The sequence below is a fragment of the Muscardinus avellanarius genome, assembly GCF_963383645.1.
Source record: "Muscardinus avellanarius genome assembly, chromosome: 1".
NCBI lineage: Eukaryota > Metazoa > Chordata > Mammalia > Rodentia > Gliridae > Muscardinus > Muscardinus avellanarius.
Genome location: NC_137786.1, coordinates 12,155,068 through 12,175,727, shown reverse-complemented (window position 1 = coordinate 12,175,727; position 20,660 = coordinate 12,155,068). Strand labels below are relative to the sequence as shown.

At 40.0% G+C, this 20,660-nt stretch overlaps 1 protein-coding gene across 1 annotated transcript in view; it reads left to right on the top strand.

The window, feature by feature from the left end:
* DNAH5 (dynein axonemal heavy chain 5) overlaps nucleotides 1-20,660 on the top strand; it is a gene marked incomplete at its 3' end in the record, with an annotated part of 279,406 nt that overhangs the window by 84,323 nt on the left and 174,423 nt on the right. The window contains exons 20-30 of the mRNA XM_080703060.1: nucleotides 1,193-1,383; nucleotides 1,482-1,569; nucleotides 4,507-4,640; nucleotides 7,754-7,955; nucleotides 8,509-8,744; nucleotides 10,556-10,774; nucleotides 11,839-11,901; nucleotides 12,200-12,438; nucleotides 14,057-14,297; nucleotides 16,881-17,080; nucleotides 19,769-19,922. Of these exons, the coding sequence (XP_080559186.1) occupies nucleotides 1,193-1,383; nucleotides 1,482-1,569; nucleotides 4,507-4,640; nucleotides 7,754-7,955; nucleotides 8,509-8,744; nucleotides 10,556-10,774; nucleotides 11,839-11,901; nucleotides 12,200-12,438; nucleotides 14,057-14,297; nucleotides 16,881-17,080; nucleotides 19,769-19,922 (1,967 nt within the window). The remainder of the gene's footprint in view (nucleotides 1-1,192; nucleotides 1,384-1,481; nucleotides 1,570-4,506; nucleotides 4,641-7,753; nucleotides 7,956-8,508; nucleotides 8,745-10,555; nucleotides 10,775-11,838; nucleotides 11,902-12,199; nucleotides 12,439-14,056; nucleotides 14,298-16,880; nucleotides 17,081-19,768; nucleotides 19,923-20,660) is intronic.

Below are 20,660 nucleotides of genomic sequence, written 5' to 3'. Positions count from 1 at the left end.
TGCGCGATCCTCCTGTCTCTGCCTCCCAAGCATGGAGATTACAAGCATGCGCCACCGCGCCTGACCCGGGAAAGAATTTTTAATATTTAATTAAAAGTAGACACATTATGCCGGGCGTGGTGGCGCAAGCTTGTAATCCCCACGCTTGGGAGGCAGAGACAGGAGGATCGCGTAAGTTCGAAGCCAGCCGTGCGCACTGGCTTAGGAGACCCTGTTTCCAAAAAAAAAAAAAGTAAAAATAGGTCTGGGAGTGTAGCCCAGAGGTAGAAGGACTTCCAGGACCCCAGTACCACCAAAAAAAAAAAAAAAAAAAAAAAGTAGACACATTACAGTGAGAACTTTGATAAAATGTTTTATTTGGTGCCATGGTTTATCATGTTTCATTTTATTTTATAACGGAGGCTAGTCCTTTTCTTAGATACAAGGTCATTATTAAAATATTAGATGTTGGTTGATGTGCTAAACATTAAATCAGCTATTTCCCACTTAAATGTTATAGGCATTTACAACTATATATGTGATACACACACGCATATATATCTATATTTATATACTTATACATTAAAACTGGATATATATGTATGTATATATATACATACATTATATATATGTATATATACACACATATGCACATATATATGTTTCCATATCCAGTTTTAAAAGCCCTTTTGATGTGAATGGTGAGTTACATTTTATTTTTTCTCCATTTCTAAACTGCTCTGATTTTGGAATATCTATACCACGGTAGGAAAGGTGTGTATTTTCTTTGAAAATCCATTATTTGTTGCAACATTGGCTTGTTCTAGTAGTTATCCTTGCTTCTCATTCTTTGCTTTCTTGCTAATTTTTTGAATCCTGTTATTTGGACAGCACCATCTTAATATTTTTAGATAGGAATTTAGATAAAAGCCTGATCCTATACAATAACTCTCCTTTGTAGAGAGAGTTAAGAATAAGTAGGAAATGACCAGTGTTCCACCGAGCTGCTGTCCTGGGAAATAAAACTAGATCTTCCCATAGTGTTCATTCATTCATTCATTCATTCATTCATTCATTTGTTCTTCAGCAAATATTTGCCTGTTTATGTATCTGCTACATGTCGTTGCAGATGCTTTACCTTTTTTGTTAGAAGTACAATATGTCCAATTTTGAAGTAAAAATACGAATCCTCCGTTGTTCTGTGTTAACTCAGAGAGCAGCCGTGCATCTGAGACAGGGCTCAACAGTCTGCCCATTTTCCGAGCCAACATCACCCTGGCCATTCCCAACATCGCCATGGTGCCCGCCCTGGAGGACATCCAGCAGACGCTGAACAAGGCCGTGGAGTGTGTCGTCAGTGTCCCCAAGGGCGTGAGGCAGTGGAACAGCGAGCTTTTGTCCAAGGTAGGGATGGGATAAAGAAACAGCATCGTATGAATGAATGAAACAGCTGCTTCTTTCATTGATGAGACAAAGCTGAAAGCTACCCCTTTATCTTATAGAGAAAGATACATGACAGAAAAATGGCTGCTTTGCAGAAAAATGAAGACAGTGATTCTGATATTGAAATGGGAGAAAACAAACTTCCAGGTAAATGCTCTGTTAGTTCTTTTAAAAGAGTCATTGCAGCCGGGCGTGGTGGCGCACGCTTGTAATCCCCGCACTTGGGAGGCGGAGACAGGAGGATCGCACGGGTTCAAAGCCAACCTCAGCTACTTAGTGAGGCTCTCAGCAACTTAGTGAGACCCTGTTTCCAAATAAAATACATAAAAATAGGTTTGGGAGTATAGCCCGGAGGTAGAAACGCCCTTGGGTTCCACCCCCAGTAACACACACATACACACACATACACACACACACACACACACACCCCAAACAGTCATTGCCCTTGTTGAGCTCAAATGTGCCCTTTTCTGCATCCCCTATGCCATTCTCAAATCAAATTGTACTGGAATCGTAATCTATAAGCCACTTTTAGGTTTATAAAATACCAAGTTTCACATGTTTTAATGTTTTAGTGTCACCTAGTCTGCTTCTAGTGAGTGTATCATGCTTGTTGGTACACTGCTGGATCTTGGTCTAATCTAATGAAGAGAACCGGGGGCAAAGTAGTCCTTGATTTCGTAGTTTATATCATTTGTCATCATCATATTTTTTTGTCTTGAGGGTTCTGAAGAGGATTCATAAATCCTCTAAGAGTTTATAGGAATAGGAATCTCTTTCTTAGTGCCTGGTGGTCCTGAACCCCTAAAACCACAAGAATGACAGGTTAACATTTTATTTATTTATTTGAAGATTTAAAGGAGTTTATTAAAAAGATAGAAATACAGAAGATAGTTACAGCCTCATGTGCTTTGAATGCGATCACCGACAGCTTAACCTTTTAGATCGTATAAGGACTCAGCTAGAAGAAGGGTTTGGGCGTCAGCATCCTATCTTATTTCCTCTATGAGTCTAAAAGTAGAGATACTGTTATAAATGGCATTGGTACGGTTTCTCTTTTGTTGCTCCTGAAATGGTGCAATTGTCTCTGGTTATACTCTTCTACTGAATGTTCAAGATCAAGCAGCTAAGCCAATTTTGGGCAAACAGATTTTTATAACATTATTTTGCTGTCAAGGTAAGTCAAGGCTCCGTAGAGTTGTTCTTAGGGACTCTGTGAGGCTCTTCCTCTACCAGTTGTGCCATTTGCCAGGATGGGTCATGGTCTTGCTGACCACTTGGCTCCCCTTGAAGCATAGGGGGCATTTTCCTTTTAAGTGATGCATCTTTTAATAGAATATATGCTGGAGGCTCCCGGGACCTTCTTGATCCCTCTGATCAGGAGGTCAGATAATTTACCGGAGTTGCAGGACTTTTAGTGGAGTCCCCTAAGTCCTTGAGTTTGACCTTGGAAGTTGAAGGCCAAAGACAAAATATTGGTTTTTCATTCTTAGCACTTTAATTTCCTGATTGTTCTTTAAGTCTCGGTTGTTGACGACCCAGAGGGTCAGTTTTACCTGTTCTTTTTAGAGTTGTCATGCAGGCAACAGCTATCATCCCACAACACTGTTGGGTGTGTGCTCTCTGCAGTTATAGTTATGTCCCTTCTGCAGAAATGATGTGGGTTGACGTCTCTTACTGAGTTCCTTTCCAGGGGATTTTGATAAATGAATTCCAAGGATCAGTGAGGGATATAAAAATACAAAAGTTTATTTGCACACCAAGGCAAGATAGGAACAAAACAGCTCCCTGCCAACACAGGAGGAGAGGTCCCGAAAAGAGTGACCTTAGAATTTTTAAACTAAAAATTTAGTTATGAATCATATCTTAAGTTGAGGATAAAAAATATTTAATGAAAAATTAGGTGTATTTTTGAATGACCAAAGAACTAAGGGAATAAACTGTATCCTTTTATAGTTTTGAAGCATAATTTATATAATCCTCTCTTTGCATGTAGAATCCAGTAGATTTTAGTGTATGCACAGTGTAGTGCTATCATCACTATTGCCTAATTTTAGAATATTTTCGTTAGCCCAGAGAGAACTCCCGAGCTCACTAGTAGTCACTCCCCTTCAACTTCCCCCACACGTGGCAACCCAGTGCCGATTTCTGCCCCTCTGGATCTACTCATTCTAGAAATTTAGAAATGGATTCAAACTTTGTGTAGGATTTTGTGACTAACTTCTTCATATCATATAACATTTCGAGCTTCAATCATGTTGTAACATATGAGTATTTCCCTTCTTTTTTATTGCTGAATAATATCTTACCATATAAATGAACACATTTTATCTATCCATTGATCAGTTAATGAACATCCAGGTAAATATTTGGGTTAAGTTTTTGAATGGATACATGTTTATTTCTCTTGAGATAAACCTAGAGAAATGGGATTTCTGGGTCATGTGGCCACATTATGTTTAACATTTGGAAAAACTGTCAAACTGTTTTTTGAAGATACAGTACCATCATATCTTCCCAACAGCAATGTACGAGGTGCTATTTTTCTCCATCCTCATCCACAGTTGTTACTGTCTGACTTTGAGTTGTAGCCATTGTAGTGGGTATGAAGTGGTCTCTCATTGTGGTTTTAACTTGAATTTTCCTCCGAGACTCATGAAGCTGAGTATCTTTTCATGGGCTATTTGGCTATTTCTATATCTTCTTTGCCAGAAACCTTTGTTCAGATTTTTCACCCATGGTTTAAAATTGGATTAAAAAATTTCTCCACTACTTTCATTGGGACATTGTAACTATACATCATACAGAGGTCGAGAGTGATAGGAACACATGCACAGAGCTGGGTGTGTTTCCCTCCAAATCTCAGCCTGCTCCCTACATATTATTGAGATTAATACTGATGATTTTTATATGCACACAGGACTATCTGAACTGTTGAATGATGATGAAGGGGGTTGAGGGGGGAGGTAGGGGTGGTAGAAGGACACTTGATAAAGAAAACAGATATATGAAATATCTTTTTAAAGTATATTCCCTATGTTTTTGATATAAACTTTTCTTGCTCTTTCTTTCTTTTGCTCTTAGATACCTGTGAGATAGCATCTGTAAACCTACCCATACCTGTGCAAACCAAGAACTACTATAAAAATGTTTCCGACAACAAAGAGATTGCAAAATTAGTCTCTGTGCTTAGCACAATCATCAACTCCACCAAAAAGGTACGTCGGGAGCCTGTGGCCAGCCCTTTGCTTCCCAGCATGCACCTTTGTGAAGCTGAGCATCACAAGCCCATCCTGCAGGGTAGCAGGTGTCACGCACGGGGCCCTGTTGTGCTGGGAGGCATCTCGTGCAGGCTAAGCGAATGTTTGCTGGCGGAAGATCCTTTATTCTGGAGTGCAAGTAAAAGACAACTTTTCTGCCTGTTTCGTGGGTGCTCTCTCGTGCGCCTTTATCTGCTTCTTTAAATACAAATGAATCTAAATTTAGAGTTAAAAAATTTAAGTTTGGATTTTTAAAACATCTAATATGTTCTAAAGCACAAATCAGACCGATGCCACAATTTATCTTCAAAGAATCAAGTAGAATATAAATAGTTAATTTTTCATATTTGTGTAGTCAGGCAAGTCTTATATCAGATGAAAAGCCATATATATTTATAACATATGTATATTACAGATAAAAGATATATACATATGGAAATCAGATAAAACTGATAATGAAAAAATAGTATAAAATTAGTTTTATCAGTACAAACTTGAACTGAAAAAAATTCAGGTTAATTTTTTCCTTTAACTTGCTTGTAACATTTTCTTTTTTTTTTTTTTGTTTAGGCAAATTTGTTCTCATAGTAAAAAAGACAAACTCCTAAAATCATTTTTTTTTCTTTTTGAGATACTGGGGATGGAACCCAGGGACATTCTACCTTTGAGCTACGCCCCCAGCCCTGTTTTTTTTTTTTTTCTTTATTTTTGAAACAGGGTCTTACTGAGTTGCAAAGGGCCTTACTAAGTAGCTGAGGCTGTCTTCGAATTGCAATCCTCCTGTCTCAGCCTCCCTAACGCTGGGATTACAAGCGTGCGCCACCACGCCTGGCTTGAAATCATTTCTTATTAAAAATTTTATATTCACTTTGCACTAAGACCTGTTGACTCTTTAGAAGTATTTCTCCATGTCCAGAGAACAGTTGTTACTCAGTGAACACCCGTCTTCTATCAGCCAATTTTGCTGGAATGAGCTCTGTTTGAAAGATCTTTGAAAGGCTACTGTTGCTGTAACAATGTGAGGAAGTGTTATTAAGCTTACTTTTAATGTGTTCCCAAGGAAACTCGAAGCATTTGGATTTGTGCAGATTTTTTTCTTTGTTAATATGTTGAATGTACTGTATTTAACTGCCATAGGAACAGTGTTCACATAATTCCACAAATATTTATCTAGTGCTTAGTTTATTAGACTCTGTACTAAATGATGAAGGCAACTAGAGTAGTCCATGGTAATAATAAACATTCAGATATATTTTCAAATGTCTCAGTTATCATAGAAAATAGAATAAAATAAGTTGGCAATAAAGTCCATTATTCACTCTGAATATAATAAGATGCTTATGGAAATAGAAAGATAAAACACAATAGTTGAAATGAATATTCTGCTGGCAATAGAGTACTTGTGTGGGTCCTTTTGTTGTATTTGTTTTATATTTCATGAAGGAAATCTAAAGATCTTATTTTTTAAAAAATAGTAATTAGTGAGCCGGGTGTGGTGGCACATGCTTGTAATCCCCGCACTTAGGAGGCGGAGATAGGAGGATTGCGCAGGTTCGAAGCCAGCCTTGCTGGCTTAAGAGACCCTGTTGTTAAATAAAAATATAAAAATGGGTCTGGGAGTGTAGCTCGGAGGTAGAAGGGTTTCCAGGAACCCCAGTACCAGACACAAAAAAATAGTAATTAGTGTGGCACTTAGAAAAAATTGAAGAATTCCCCTTACCCCCCATCCTGTTACCTATGTGTGGGACATTTCTTCTTACAGAAGCATGCTTGGTAGCAAAGTGAACTGCTTATTAAAACAACAACAACCACCACATCCCCCCAAAAGCCAGACAGCATGGTGGCACATGCCTGTAATCCCAGTGCTTGGTAATCTGAGACAGGAGTATCACAAGTTCGAGGCCAGCCTCAGCAACCGAGTGAGACCCTGTTTAAAAAAAATAAAGGAAGAAAGAAGAAAGAAAGAGAGAAAAAAGGAAAAAGAAATAGGCTAGAACTGTAGGTCAGAGATAGAATGCTCCTGAATTTAATCCCTAGTACCCCAAACAAAACAAACAGTAACAAAAACAAACAACAAACAAAAAAAAACCCAAACAAAACTCCCACGATTTTTAAAATTTACATGCCATTAATAGCTAGTTATAAAAGTAGAGGAGAAATATATTTCAAGCCAGGTGTGGTGGCACAAGCTTGTAAATCCCAGCATTCAGGAGGCTGAGACCAGAGGATCATGGTTCATGGACAGCTTTAGCTGCTTAGTGAGACTTTTTGCAACTCAGTGAGACCCTGTTTCAAAAGAAAGAATAAAAAATAGGGCTGAGGGTGTAGCTTAGAGGTAGAATGCCCCTGGGTTCCATTCTTTCCTCAGTACCCCCCAAAAAATGATATTTCAATGACATCATTATTTAAAATTACTAGGAACATATTTAATAAGAAGTGTGTGATGACTACTTCTAAGACCTAAGGAATTTTGGGAAAAGACACAATTATGTTGCATTGTGCAGATGTCGATTTAGCAAAAAGTTTATACATTTTTGTGTAATTTCATACATCTCCTCCTGAGATTTGATGCTGGCTGTTCTGCCAGCCCCTCCCCCATCTCACCTCCACCTGTCTTCACTTGACTCTCTGACCTTAGGCAACGTGTCTGTAGGCTCCCTTTGAGGCTACAGGGTGTTCAGTCAACGAGGGACCTTGGGAGAGAGCTGATGAGGCCAGTGGCCTTCATCCTATTGTGTCCTCATGCCTTGAGCTGTGCTCGTTGGCTTAGGCTCCGGGCTTGATCAAGGGGGCCCCATCTGTCCATAGGTCTGTTCGAGAACTTGGTCTTATATTTCCAGCAGCAATTTTCTCCCTTTTGTCTGGGCATGGTAACAGTGAAACTGTTAGCTCTTGGTTATTATCCACACTGCTGTCTACAGCCCCCGTTCTGTAGCCTTTCCAACCCTGCACAGTTTGTTAGATAAACTTACTCATAACCCCATGAGTATTGCCAGCGACGGTCAAACTTCTTGTCTCATGAGCCATTCTAGATTCTACCGTCTCCACACAGACCTGTTAATTTGTTCTAGGAAGTTGTTACATCCATGGAGTGCTTCAAACGCTATAATCACATTTGGCAAAAGGAAAAAGAAGAAACCATCATGACCTTTATCATGCAAAACCCCTTGCTCTCTGAGTTCGAGTCTCAGATTCTTTATTTTCAAAACCTGGAGCAGGAAATTAATGCTGCGCCTGAATATATCTGCGTGGGCTCCATTGCTTTGTATACAGGTTGGTTCATTTTCTTTCAGACGCTCATGTAAATTCAACAGTGTTGTTTCATCTTTTTATTTACAGTCATTATTTTAAGAGAGTTCTAGCTGTCTTAAAGATTGACTTTCCTTTTATGGGCCTCAGGCTTTAATACCGATTTGCAGATTTGCTTTTAATTCCCTTCTGCCTAATTATTTCTTCTGGGATATTTTAAATACTTTCTGCTAAACCTTGAAAATCAAGGCTAATTTAGAGAAAGGAGGCGAGTCTGCCGTATTTAGAATGATTTGCCCTTCAATTGGAAACAAACATTTGAGATTTCTCTCATAAGGCTCCAATAGGTATCCTTAAATAAAAACATGTTGAGATGCATTTTAAATTGTTGTAAAAACAACTTTATAAAAATGAGTTCATAATGATTCAGAAGAAAACATTTTCCCCCCAGCTAATAATTTTGATGTTTCCGAGAGTTATAAGCTGCAAAGTATTTACCGTTAGTGAACCGTAGCCCTGTGTCTTTTCACACTGGGTCAAGTTTTTCAAAGGAATGGTGGCTACTTGGGTTTTTCAGCTGACTTGAAATTCTCCCTGACCACGGAGACAAAAGCCTGGATCGCTGTCATCGGCCTCCACTGCAACCAGAAGTACAGGAGCGAGATGGAAAATGTCTTCACACTCGTCGAAGACTTCAGTAAGAAACTGAATCGGCCCTTGAAGGACCTAGATGATATCCGGGTCGCGATGGCTACACTGAAAGCAATCAGAGAGCAGCAAATCCCTATCGACTTTCAAGTAGGACCCATTGAGGTAAGGGACCAGCCTCTGCTCGCTGCACAAGTATTTCCGCATGTGGGCTGTGGTCAGCTGAACTGTGGACCAGGTCTGGGCTGGAATTATGACCGGCTGCTAAGCCTCAGAGCGACAGTTTCACGGTGATCGTGCCTGAGCATTATGGGGTGCTTTCCACGGGCTACTTCTTGGTGCTTCTGTGTCACTGAAGGTTTCTAAGGGCAAGGCCTGTGATGAGGGGTTCTGGGCAGTTATTTTGTGATGAATGCTCACCAGGAACGGGGAGAGAAAGAAACCACTTTTTCTGCCTCCTAAATGTCTGTGCCATGGTCTCGCGAACACTAAGTCCCAGAATTACTGTCCTTCTTAACCATCAGAGTTAACACGGGAAAGCTGTTGCCCTGATCCAATTTATGGCATCAAAGTGCAAATCACAGGAGCGTCTTTAAGAAGAAAGAGAGATGAGGGAGAAAAGCATTGGGCTGTGCTTTTCTAAATCAAAACCCCTCTCTGGGAGTGGTGGCGCACGCTTGTAATCCTAGTACTTGGGAGGCTGAGCAGGAGGATTGCAGGTTCAGGGACGGCCTCATCTACTTAGTGAGGCCCTCTGAAACTCAGTAAGACCTGGTTTCAAAATAAAGAATAAAAAATGGGGCAGGAGGTGTAGCTCGGAGGTCGAATGCCCCTGGGTTCCATCCCCAGATCCACACACACACAAAAAAGAACATAGGTATGAAAACAACCCAAGATACACAATGCCTTTTCTCTCCATATGTGTCCTTGAAGGCAACCTTTAAAGTTATACAACTTAGTGAGACCCTGTTTCAAAATAAGGAATAAAAAATAGGGCTGGGGGTGTAGCTCAGAGGTAAAATGCTCCTGGGTTCCATCCCAAGTACCAAAAAAAATTTGTTTTTAAAAATTAACATTCCTCTCTGAATTAATGATTGTCATTCCACTTTTATGAGGAATAATGGTGGGAGTCTGACCATCAGAAACTTTAAAAGGAGAATGAAAGAGGACTCAAGTTAATTAAAACCCCAATTTATTTTGTTATTGGAGTATTAGAATCTAAATCATTTTATGTTTTAATCTACTTCATATAATTTTCTAGTTTTCAAATGACATTTGTATAGCAATTGATAGTTTTAAAAATGCATTAAAGAACCGGGCGTGGTGGCACACGCTTGTAATCCCAGGGCTTGGGAGGCTGAGACAGGAGGATTACATGGGTTCAAAGCCAGCCTCAGCTACTTAGTGAGGCTCTCAGCAACTTAGTGAGACTCTGTTTCCAAATAAAATATAAAATAGGTCTAGGAGTATAGCCTGGAGGTAGAAAGCCTCTGGGTTCCACCCCTAGTGCCACCAAAAAAAATGCATTAAAAATCTTTTTAGATACTTACAAAGATCCTGAGAAATAGGCAGATAATTTTCTAGAATTATTCATTTATTTACTCACTTACTTGTTGTTAGTTCTGGGGATCGAACCCACACACATTCTACCCCTGAGCCCTTCTTATTTATTTCTTTTTTATTTCGAAGCAGGGTCTTGCTAAATTGCTGAGGCTGGCCTTGAACCTGTGATCCTCTGGTCTCTGCCTCCCAAGTACTGGGATTACAGGCATGTGCTACCACACCTGGCTAAAATTTTCAGTTTTCAAGATGGGGAAACTGGTGCTGAGTAGCTCAGCTCGTTTAACTCCTGTGGTTTCAAGTAGAATAATTAAAGCTCTCAGTTGACTGTACTCTCCTACTGGCCTGTTTTAATGGGTCAGTAGATGACTGTGTGTAGATTTTCGGATCTGTCTTGCTTTTCTTCTCTGGTGTAGGAATCGTACGCCCTACTTAACAAATACGGACTTCTGGTAGCAAAGGAGGAGACGGACAAGGTGGACACCTTGCGGTACGCTTGGGAGAAGCTGCTGGCTCGCGCCGGAGACGTGCAGAACGAACTAGTCTCCCTGCAGCCGAGTTTCAGGAAAGAGCTCATTAGCACGGTGGAAGTGTTCCTCCAAGACTGCCAGCAGTTCTATCTGGACTATGATTTGGTAGGTCTCTGGCTTTCTCTATGTCTATTCTTGGGGAAGGATACACAGGATCACAAAAAGTGGGTATTCATAAGTGGTGCGTCTAATTTTGTGAGATTTCCTGGGAATTCCCTGGGCATTTTGGTTTCAGGAGAGACAAGGCATTTCTCATTCACAATTCCTTCCTCTTAGAATTCATCCAGACTAATTTCAGCATGAAACTGGGAATTTGAATGGGCTATTCATATCGTCATTGGTCTGTTACATATGCAGTTTAATCATTTTTTAAGTTTCTGTAGACAGATACTATTCAACCCAAATGCAGTTCCTCCTTTGCAGGGAGGAACATCCCATTCCCTGCTTTTACAAATGAGTCGAGCACCTGCTGGCCACTGTTCTTCATGCTGAGGGTAGTGTTGGACAGGTCAGATGGAACCTTATTCCAGGAGAAGCCCATATTTTCATCATGTACATAGGTTTTTAGTGCAGAATTTTCTAGTGGAAATGTGCTGTGTAATGAGACCCATTTCCAGTTAATTAGAATGTGCTGGAGAAGAGAAATGTGTAGACATTTGAAGCTGTTTACTGGTAGCACACCAAAGCACGAGGCTAATAAAGTTGGAGATTGGATTCATGTACTCGCCTCTCAGAGGGGAAGCACAGAAGCCGACATATTTAAGGGCTCATAACACAGTAAAACCTGATTCTAATGTCAAGATTACAGTTCACTTTATAAATAGGATTTAGACTGGTGAGATTTGTGAGTTAATGGCAAAAAGGTTTTTGTTCAAAACCAGATATATGTGCTTCTTCCAGAAGACCTGCCTTTGCCTATTATTTTTACCATGTAAAAACAATGTGTATTCATTTTTTTAAAGTTTCTTAATTTGTGGAAGTTGTAGCATTAACGTGGCCTTTTTAGACTTGAAACATATTTCAAGTGAGTCTCTGTTTTCACAAATAAAACACTATTTTTTATCATGTATGCTATGTATACGAAAAGTAACTTTAGTATCTAAATATTAGGCTCACCAAATTTGTATACAAACACTCAATTCCATTTTAATTTTAACTCTTTACTTCAGAACGGCCCCATGGCTAGTGGCTTGAAACCCCAGGAAGCCAGTGACAGGCTTATCATGTTTCAGGTAATAATTTGTATAACTTTCTAGACAATGGAAACCTTATAGTGTTTTAAACACAAATGTGCTTTTTTTTTAAGATGGAAAAGTTTATTGTAGGATATATAATGAACTTGCAGTTCTCAGAATACAATTTGGTGTGATTATAATTAGAAGCGGTGTCTATGCATTAATTATACTTTTTAAAATTCTTATTTACATGTGCTCAGAAATCAGACATCCTTGTTTATTTTCCAGTTTTTTTCACTTCTGTGTTTGTTCACATGTAAATAATTTTAATTAGTTTTCCCTCATTCTTTGTTAGAATCAATTTGATAACATCTATCGGAAATATATCACCTATACTGGAGGAGAGGAACTTTTTGGTTTGCCAGTGACGCAGTATCCTCAGCTTCTTGAAATAAAGAAACAACTAAATCTTCTGCAGAAAATATACACTCTGTACAACAGTGTCATAGAAACTGTAAATAGTTATCAAGATATCCTTTGGTCTGAAGTGAATATTGAAAAAATCAACAGTGAGCTCTTAGAATTCCAGAACAGGTGAGGAATTGCATCTAGAGTCACTGGACAGCAAAGCTTTCTTCTCTGATGGGCTGCCAAACATCTCTGTAACCCCTGATGCTTCAAAACAGGTCTCGGTGCATTGTTGTTTTCTGTGAACATCATTCTTGTCAAATGCTCTTCATTAATTATTACTATTCTTTGGTACTGGGGATTGGACCCAGGGGCATTCTAACTTGGAGCTATAGTCCCAGAACTTTTTATTTTGAAACAGAACCTCAGTATGCTGTTAGGGGGTCTAAGTTGCTGAGGCTGATCTTGACCCTGCTATCCTCCTGTATCAGCTTCTCAGGTACTGGGATTACAGGTATGCACCATCACACTCTGGGGTACTTGGGCCAATGAGCGTGTCCTTTAAACTGGGATGGCTCTTTTTTTGTGTGTGTGGTACTGGGGATGGAACCCAGGGACATTCTACCTCTGAGCTACACCCCCAGCCCTATTTTTTTTCTTTATTTTGAAACAGGGTCTCACTGAGTTTCAAAGGATCTCACTAAGTAACTGAGGCTGTCTGTGAACTGCGGTCCTTCTGTCTCAGCCTCCCGAAATCCGGGATCTCAAGCGCGGCCACCACGCCTGGCTGCCTGGGTGGCTCTTGTCAGGGTCTCCTCTGCAGTGAAGTGAGCTCATCTTCATTTGCACCGTGCTTCCCAAACATTTGAAGTTTACGTTACGCAATTTTCTTTGACAAAAAACAAGAACTGCATGAGTTTTTAACATTGTGTTAAGTCACTGAACCAAGAGAAAAAGGAAAGTCATTGGTTGTAAATGTTAGTTGAGAGTCAGATAGAGGATACTGCACTTTTTACTTAGGAAGTTCTCAATATGTGTTTGTAGAGTTGAATTGAACTCAAAGGTCCCTCTAAACCTTTGTTGTTGTGTTTGGTCCTGGGGATTGGGCCCAGGGACATTCTACCTCTGAGCTATATAACCCCAGACCTTTTTATTTTGAAACAGAGTCTTGCTAAGTTCCAGAGGCTGGCCTTGAACCTGTAATTCTCCTGTCTCAGCTTCTCCATTCCTGGGATTTCAGGAGTGCACCACCAAGCCCAGCAGGAAGCTATTTCTGAGTAGAGGGATTGGGTAGATGTTTGTCCAATACTTTCTATGTGCCAGCCATTTCCACTGGCAAGGATAAATACCTCTGGCCTTCAAGGCATTGTCTCTACCTTAGGGACTGTTATGAGGGATTGAAAAAATCTTTCTTGATTTGGAGAATCAATTTTCTGTAATGTATGTCATCATATTAAATTAAAAGATAAGCTCTGACTCATGAAATTTCAAAATGAGACAGAAATTTGGACAGACTGGTGTTTGTAGTACTGAGGATTGAACTCAGGACTTGCAGATGCTAGGCAGGCATTCTATCATTAAATTGCAACTCCAGCCCTCTTTAATTTTATTATTGAGAAAACACCTCCCTAAGGAGCCCAGGCTGGCCTGAAGCTTGTGATCCTCCTGCTTCAGCTTCCCAAGTAGCTGGGATTGTGGGCATGTGCCCAAGAGATTGTTTTTATAGAGATGCTCACAGGCATTCTTGGCCTGGAGATGTCTGGGCTCATGTTCAATGGAATTCCTGGTTGGCTTCTCTTTATAGGTGTCGGAAGTTGCCTCGGGCACTGAAGGACTGGCAGGCATTTTTGGACTTGAAGAAGACCATCGACGATTTCAGTGAGTGCTGCCCGCTGCTGGAATACATGGCCAGTAAAGCCATGATGGATAGGCACTGGGAGAGGGTAACTGCTCTCACCGGGCACCGTCTGGACGTGGGGAACGAAGCCTTTAAGCTCCGCAATATCATGGAGGCTCCTCTTCTGAAATACAAAGAAGAAATAGAGGTATGATTGATAGAGACTGATGTGCTGGAAGAGTGGAATGGCTCATGAGGTTTATCTTATGGCATCTCTAAATCACGGAGTAAGCCATGCTAGGACTCTTGAAGTTCTTTATGGCATTCAGCCATTAATTCTTCAACAAGTGTTCCCCCAATGCCTACTGGGGGAGAGGTTCTGGGCCAGGGGCAAAAAGATGCTTTCCTGCATAAATAGATGACTAAGTAATTAGTAAAATTATTATGCAAACAAAACAATGATTATAAGCTCTTGTAAATACTCTTGAAGAAAAAGTATGCTTCCCTATGAGAGCCTGTGATAAAGAAGTTGGTTATCCGGGGATGAAGCTGGGTACATTGAAAAGCTGGCTGGGCGAGGGAGTGTGGTCTTATAGAGGGGATGAGGGGCTCTGAAAATGCAAAGATGATGTAGGCAGAACATTGTGAGTGAAGTATCAAAGTATGCTAGAGGGCCAGAAGATGGTATGTGGATGGAGTACACAGCAGAAGAGAGAGAGGACAGCTCAGGCCAGGGAGGTGGACTGGACCCAGAACATGTTATCGATTTTGTTCTCTAGAACAATGAACCCACTTGGGGGTGCCAAAGTTAGGTTTTATTTTGTAAAGACCGTCCTGGTACTTTTGTGCAGGAAGAATTGGAAGAAGTCAAGAGAAGGAGGAGAAGAGGCCAGTGGAGGGTTTGTTAAGAGTCACTCAGGCAAGGGACAATGGTTTGTTGGCAGCGAGAGGAGGTTGTAAAGCTGGAGAGGAGAGAAAAGATCCAAGATATTTTTAGGAGATAAAACTGGGCAGAATTTGTTAACTGAGGGGTATGGTAGGAGAAAGATGAGGAGAGGGTAGAAATGAACTGTGGATTTTCTACTGAGAGAGGTTAGGATGAATGGTTGTGCTTGTCACAGAGACAAGGTATATTGTAGAGATTAGACTGTGACAAGGCGCACAGGCACAGTGAGCTAAGGATTTGGGTGTGAGTTTGATGTTTCTCGGGTTGTGTCTGGGGTTCCCTTGAAACATCCAAGCAGAAAAAGCTCAGTAGGAAAATGGATGTGGAGAATGGTCACCAAATAGATGAGATCTCCCAGAAAGGGAAAGTAGCGTTAGAAGAAATTGGGGTAAAAGCAGGCTTGACCAAAGCTCGAGGAAGAGCCGGGCGTGGTGGCGCACGCTTGTAATCCCTGCGCTCAGGAGGCAGAGACAGGAGGATCGCACAGGTTCGAAGCCAGCCGCGTACACTGGCTTAGGAGACCCTGTTTCCAAATAAAAATGTAAAAATAGGTCTGGGAGTGTAGCCCGGAGGTAGAAGGGCTTCCAGGAACCCCAGTACCACCAAAAAAAAAAAAAAAAAAAAAAAAAGCTCGAGGAAGAAATGAAACAGCTGAGGAGGCTGGGGCCGTGACCAGAGAGGTGGGAAGATGTCAGGTTTCTGCTCATTCCTTCCTCTCATGCTGTATTATTTGACTTTAGCATTAAGTCAGAAATATCAAATTTTGAATCTGTGGTTAAAGTTCAAAATTTAAAAGGTCATTGCTTCTTTTTGTTATCTTTCATTGTGGACTAGCTTAGTGGGAAATTTTTAAAGTTCTATTTGGTTGTATCTTTGCTTCATCTCTCTCTTGACATTTTAATCCACACACAAATATACCACTTATCTGGAAATATACATGTTTTAGATATATATGAAGCAAAGACTGAAGATAGGCTCTATGTTGAACCTAGACTATTGTTGTTTTTATGTTTTTTTTGTACTGGGGTTTGAACCTAGGACATCTTGTTTCTAAGATTCAACCCCAGATCAATTTTATTTTCTTCCTTTATTTTCCTTGGTGCCTTGTAATCAGACATCTTGATAAAATCCAGGGTGATAGAGGCATGACACACAGTACCCATTGAATCTTTCCCATTTCCCACCCTACACCTTCACCTTCTCGACATTCCTGTGCTGAGTGCGTTGATTGGCTTTGATAAGTGTGTATATGGACATCATGTCCATAGAGGTGTTTCTCTCTTCAAGTCTTCCTTTCGCCTCCCGCCTCCCTCAGTTAGGTCCTTCCTTCACTGCACTAAGGTTTCTCCTCCTTTGTCTGAAGTCCCTTCTGTGTCCCACTTATGTCTTCCATATATGTGGCAGAATGTCCAACCCTTTACCTTTTGTGACTGGCTAATCTCACTAAGCACAGTACTCTCTAGTTCCATCCATTTTCCTGAAAATGACATAATTTTATTCTTTTTTATGGCTGAGTAGAATTCCATTATGTATATGTCCTATAATTTTGTAATTCATTCATCTGTTGATGGGCATCTCAGCTGGTTCCATAGTTTGGCAATTATGAATTGTGCAGCTATAAACATAGGTATGCATGGTTTCAATCCTTTAGGGTAGGTACAGGGTCTCGCTAGGCTGCTGAGAGGCTTGCTACATGACCAAGACTTTCCTGTAACTTACAATTCTCTTGTCTCAACCTCCCAAGTACTGAGATTATAGCCTTGTACCACCACACCCAACTGGACCTCAGCTATTAATAAGATGTGCGACTCAGGTATGATAAACAAGAGCTTGCTGTTTTGACAGGACATCTGTATCAGTGCAGTAAAAGAGAGAGACATCGAGCAGAAGCTGAAACAAGTGATTAACGAGTGGGACACCAAGGTGCTCACATTCAGCAGCTTTAAAACCCGGGGAGAACTCCTCTTGCGAGGGGACAGCACTTCGGAAGTCATCGCCAGCATGGAGGACAGCTTGATGTTGCTGAGTTCTCTCCTGAGCAACAGGTAGGAAAGCCGTCTACCTTCCTTCTTCTGTTAGAGAACCAGGAGATAAACATTGCAAGGCAAAGTAATAAAAAATGCACTGCAAACAGTACCCTTCCTGCAATGCATTCAATGTTGAAAATATTTGCTTTGATTTTAGCCTTTGGCGAGGCATGCATCACAGTGGTTTTATTTCATTACCCTCTATTTGTGAGATGTGTCTGAGACAATCAGTTGGACAAAATAATTCTACACGTAATTAGATGCTTGGATCTTGCCGAACATTTCAGCTTTGCTGCCGACGAGCCTCGTCACATAGCCGACAGGTCGACAGGCTTCATATTCCAGCGGGAACGTTATTCTGAATGCCAGAATAACCATTCCACTTGAAAAAGGTTTTTTTGCCCATATTTATGGACTAGAAACTCTTAGTTGTGTACCTACTTAAATAAGATGACAGATCAAGATACAGAATGGGCTGGAGATGGTGGCACATGCCTATAATTCTAGTTCTTGGAAGGGTGAGTCAGGAGGATTATAGGCTTGAGGCTAGCCTCAGCAACTTAGTAAGAGCCTGTCACGATACAAAAAAATTATAGGGTCAGAGGTTTAACTCAGAAGTAGAATGCCTCTGGGTTCAATGCTCAGTAACACACACTCACACACACACAGATACAGAATGAATTTAACTCACAAAAAGGAGTAACATGGCATAGGCAGATAGATACTAGTCTAACACTTCTATTTGGTTAATAGCAACAGCAAAGCCATCATATCGTGGACATGGAAACCAAAGACTCATTAACTCTTGTTTCCTTGGGATAAGTAATCAATAAATTTTCTTTTGTTCTTTCTAAAATAAAAATTTTTCTTGTTCACCAGGATCTCAAATATATGACAGTTGTATAATATCTGGATACCATTGGGATATGAATTTATTGTGTTATTCTAGATTTAGAATACCACTCTTTGCATTTTTTTGGTATTAGGGATTGAACCCAGAGGAATGTGATCTATGAGCTTCTTCCTCAGCACTTTTGTTTTTGAAGCAGGATCTTGCTAAGTTGCTGAGGGCCTCACTAAGTTGGTAAGGCTGGCCTCGAACCTGTGATTCTCCTGTTTCAGTCTCCCAAGTACTGGGATGATAGACATGTGCTACCATGCCCAGCTTATAGCAATACTTTGAACATAGGAAGTGCTATATGTTTAATACTATTTTGATAAAAATACTTCCATTTATACCTGAATGAGTAATATAAAACATAAAATTAAAAAATTGATTAGCACGAATATAGAAATAAATTTTACTCACTATTGTGATTAATTTTGAAGAGACTTCAAGTAGACTTCACAGGGAAGAAGGAGATTAACAAAGGAATAAAAAAAGAAATAGGCCATACAGTCATTTACATAATTGCTTACACAAGACTGAAGTTTGTATCACTCTTGTGTTAAAGAGAGGCAAATGGTTCTTGGTGAACCAAGGTAGATGATTCAGGACAATGGGGGCTGTACTATACCATCAGGGACTCAAGATTTGTCTGACTCACTCTTTTTCCCAGGGGTGACTTCATCCCAGTACGACCCCTTAGAGTCAATGCTATTATTCACATCTCATGTAGAAGATCTCAACCTTCCTACATACTGGAGAAAGCTAAGGAACTTATAAAAATCTGATTGCTTGACCAACTCTCAGACCTATTGAATCAGTCTGTGGATGACTCAGTCAGGCACCAGTAATTTTCAATTCTTTCCTCACTATTCCAATGTATGACTAAGACAGAACCAATGGTGTGGGTCTCAGTTGATAACTGCACACTGTTGCAAAGGGGATAGGAAATTCAGTATATTAGCTGAGTTGCTTTGAGCCCTCATAGAAGTGGGGTTCTGTATATCAAAAATGAGTAAAGTACATTGGGAGGCCTCTCTCGGTCTTTGTCTCCAGGGGCAAAAAAAAAAAAAAAAAAAAGGAAGATAAACTATGGGAGGGGCAGAAGAGTGCTTGTCATGGCTACACATGCACTTGCATAAGGTCTTGCCCATCATGAGTGGCTGGACCTGTGAGGGTGGAAAATTTCTGAGATCCAGAAGTGGGAATGCTAAAGAGAGTCTGAGCATTATTGTAGTTGAAACTTGAGTTTGTTGTCTAGATTCCACCGATGGTTCTTTAACTGCTTCATGTTATATGAAAACCAAAAGGCTCCATGGACTAGACACAGAAAACTAGTAGAGAGAATTACTCTGACAACGAGGTGGAATGAAGTCTCATGCTTGATGTCCTTTTAAAATTATGAGTCTCCTACTCTTCTGTATGCCCTGGACCAGAACTGAAAACCTATGTTAACAATGCGCAATAAATGGTGATAAATTAATTACTGGGTAGCATCACTTAAAAAGTCTACCACAAGCTAGGTGCAGTGGCACACACCTGTAATCCCAGTACTTACGAGGCTGAGATAGGAGGATTACAGGTTTGAGGCCAGCCTCAGCAACTTGACTAGACCCTGTTTCAAAACAACAAATAAAAAGGGATTGGGTGCAGCTCGGAGATTAAATGCCCCTGGGCTTAACCCCCAATACCAAAAATAAGCAAAGTAAAAGCAAATAATATAAAATTGTAAAGAATTCAGTTAAAATAGATTTTAATTTGAAAGTAGCATCAATATAAAAAGTAAAATGCTAAACTTATATATATATTTTTTGTTTTAGGTATAATATGCCATTCAAAGCCCAGATCCAAAAATGGGTTCAGTACCTTTCCAATTCAACAGACATCATCGAGAACTGGATGACTGTGCAAAACCTGTGGATTTACCTAGAAGCTGTCTTTGTGGGAGGAGACATTGCCAAGCAGCTGCCCAAGGTTGTGAAATTGTCTTTATGATTTCATCATTTTTTTCTATTTGAGAACTCTCTAAGAACTAATAACTCCTTAAAGAATGCAATATTTTAATCCCTGTTGAACCTCAGTCATCAATATTTTGATTTTCCCTGTTGATGCGGTTATTCTTCAGAGGGAGCAAGGAATTGTGGAAGGTAGAGGGGCAACAATCAGAAAATAGGAATGCTATGAAACCGTGATGTTAGCTCGGAAACCGAGGGTTAAAGAAAACGAGACTGTGTGCTTACATAATTGATATGGCGCTTCAGATAAACTGAAGGTAGAGTTTGGAACAGTGTAGAATTATGGCATCGTTATCTTGACAATGGTAGGATAATTTGTTCTACTACTGACATTTTAAAATAATGCATGCTGTACAATAGACTCAATTATACCTGTACTGTAAATTGAGGGGTAGGAATCTGCAGGAGAAAAATTCCAAAACAAAAAGCCCTTCTTTTTGAGATATTTAGTATATTTTTTCATCAAATTATAATTTTCTTATGATGAATAGATATAGAAGTCTATTTTGAAATCTTTAAAGACATTTTAACCAAATCTCAATTACCTTAAGTTGTCTACAAGATTATAATATTTTAACAATATATTTGAGTTTTAAAAGCATGATTATGTTGACTGTTCTTTTCACTTAAATTTTATAACTTTCTCTTTGGTTAGTTCTCAGTTTAATTATAGAAGACAAATCTGTTAACCAATTGT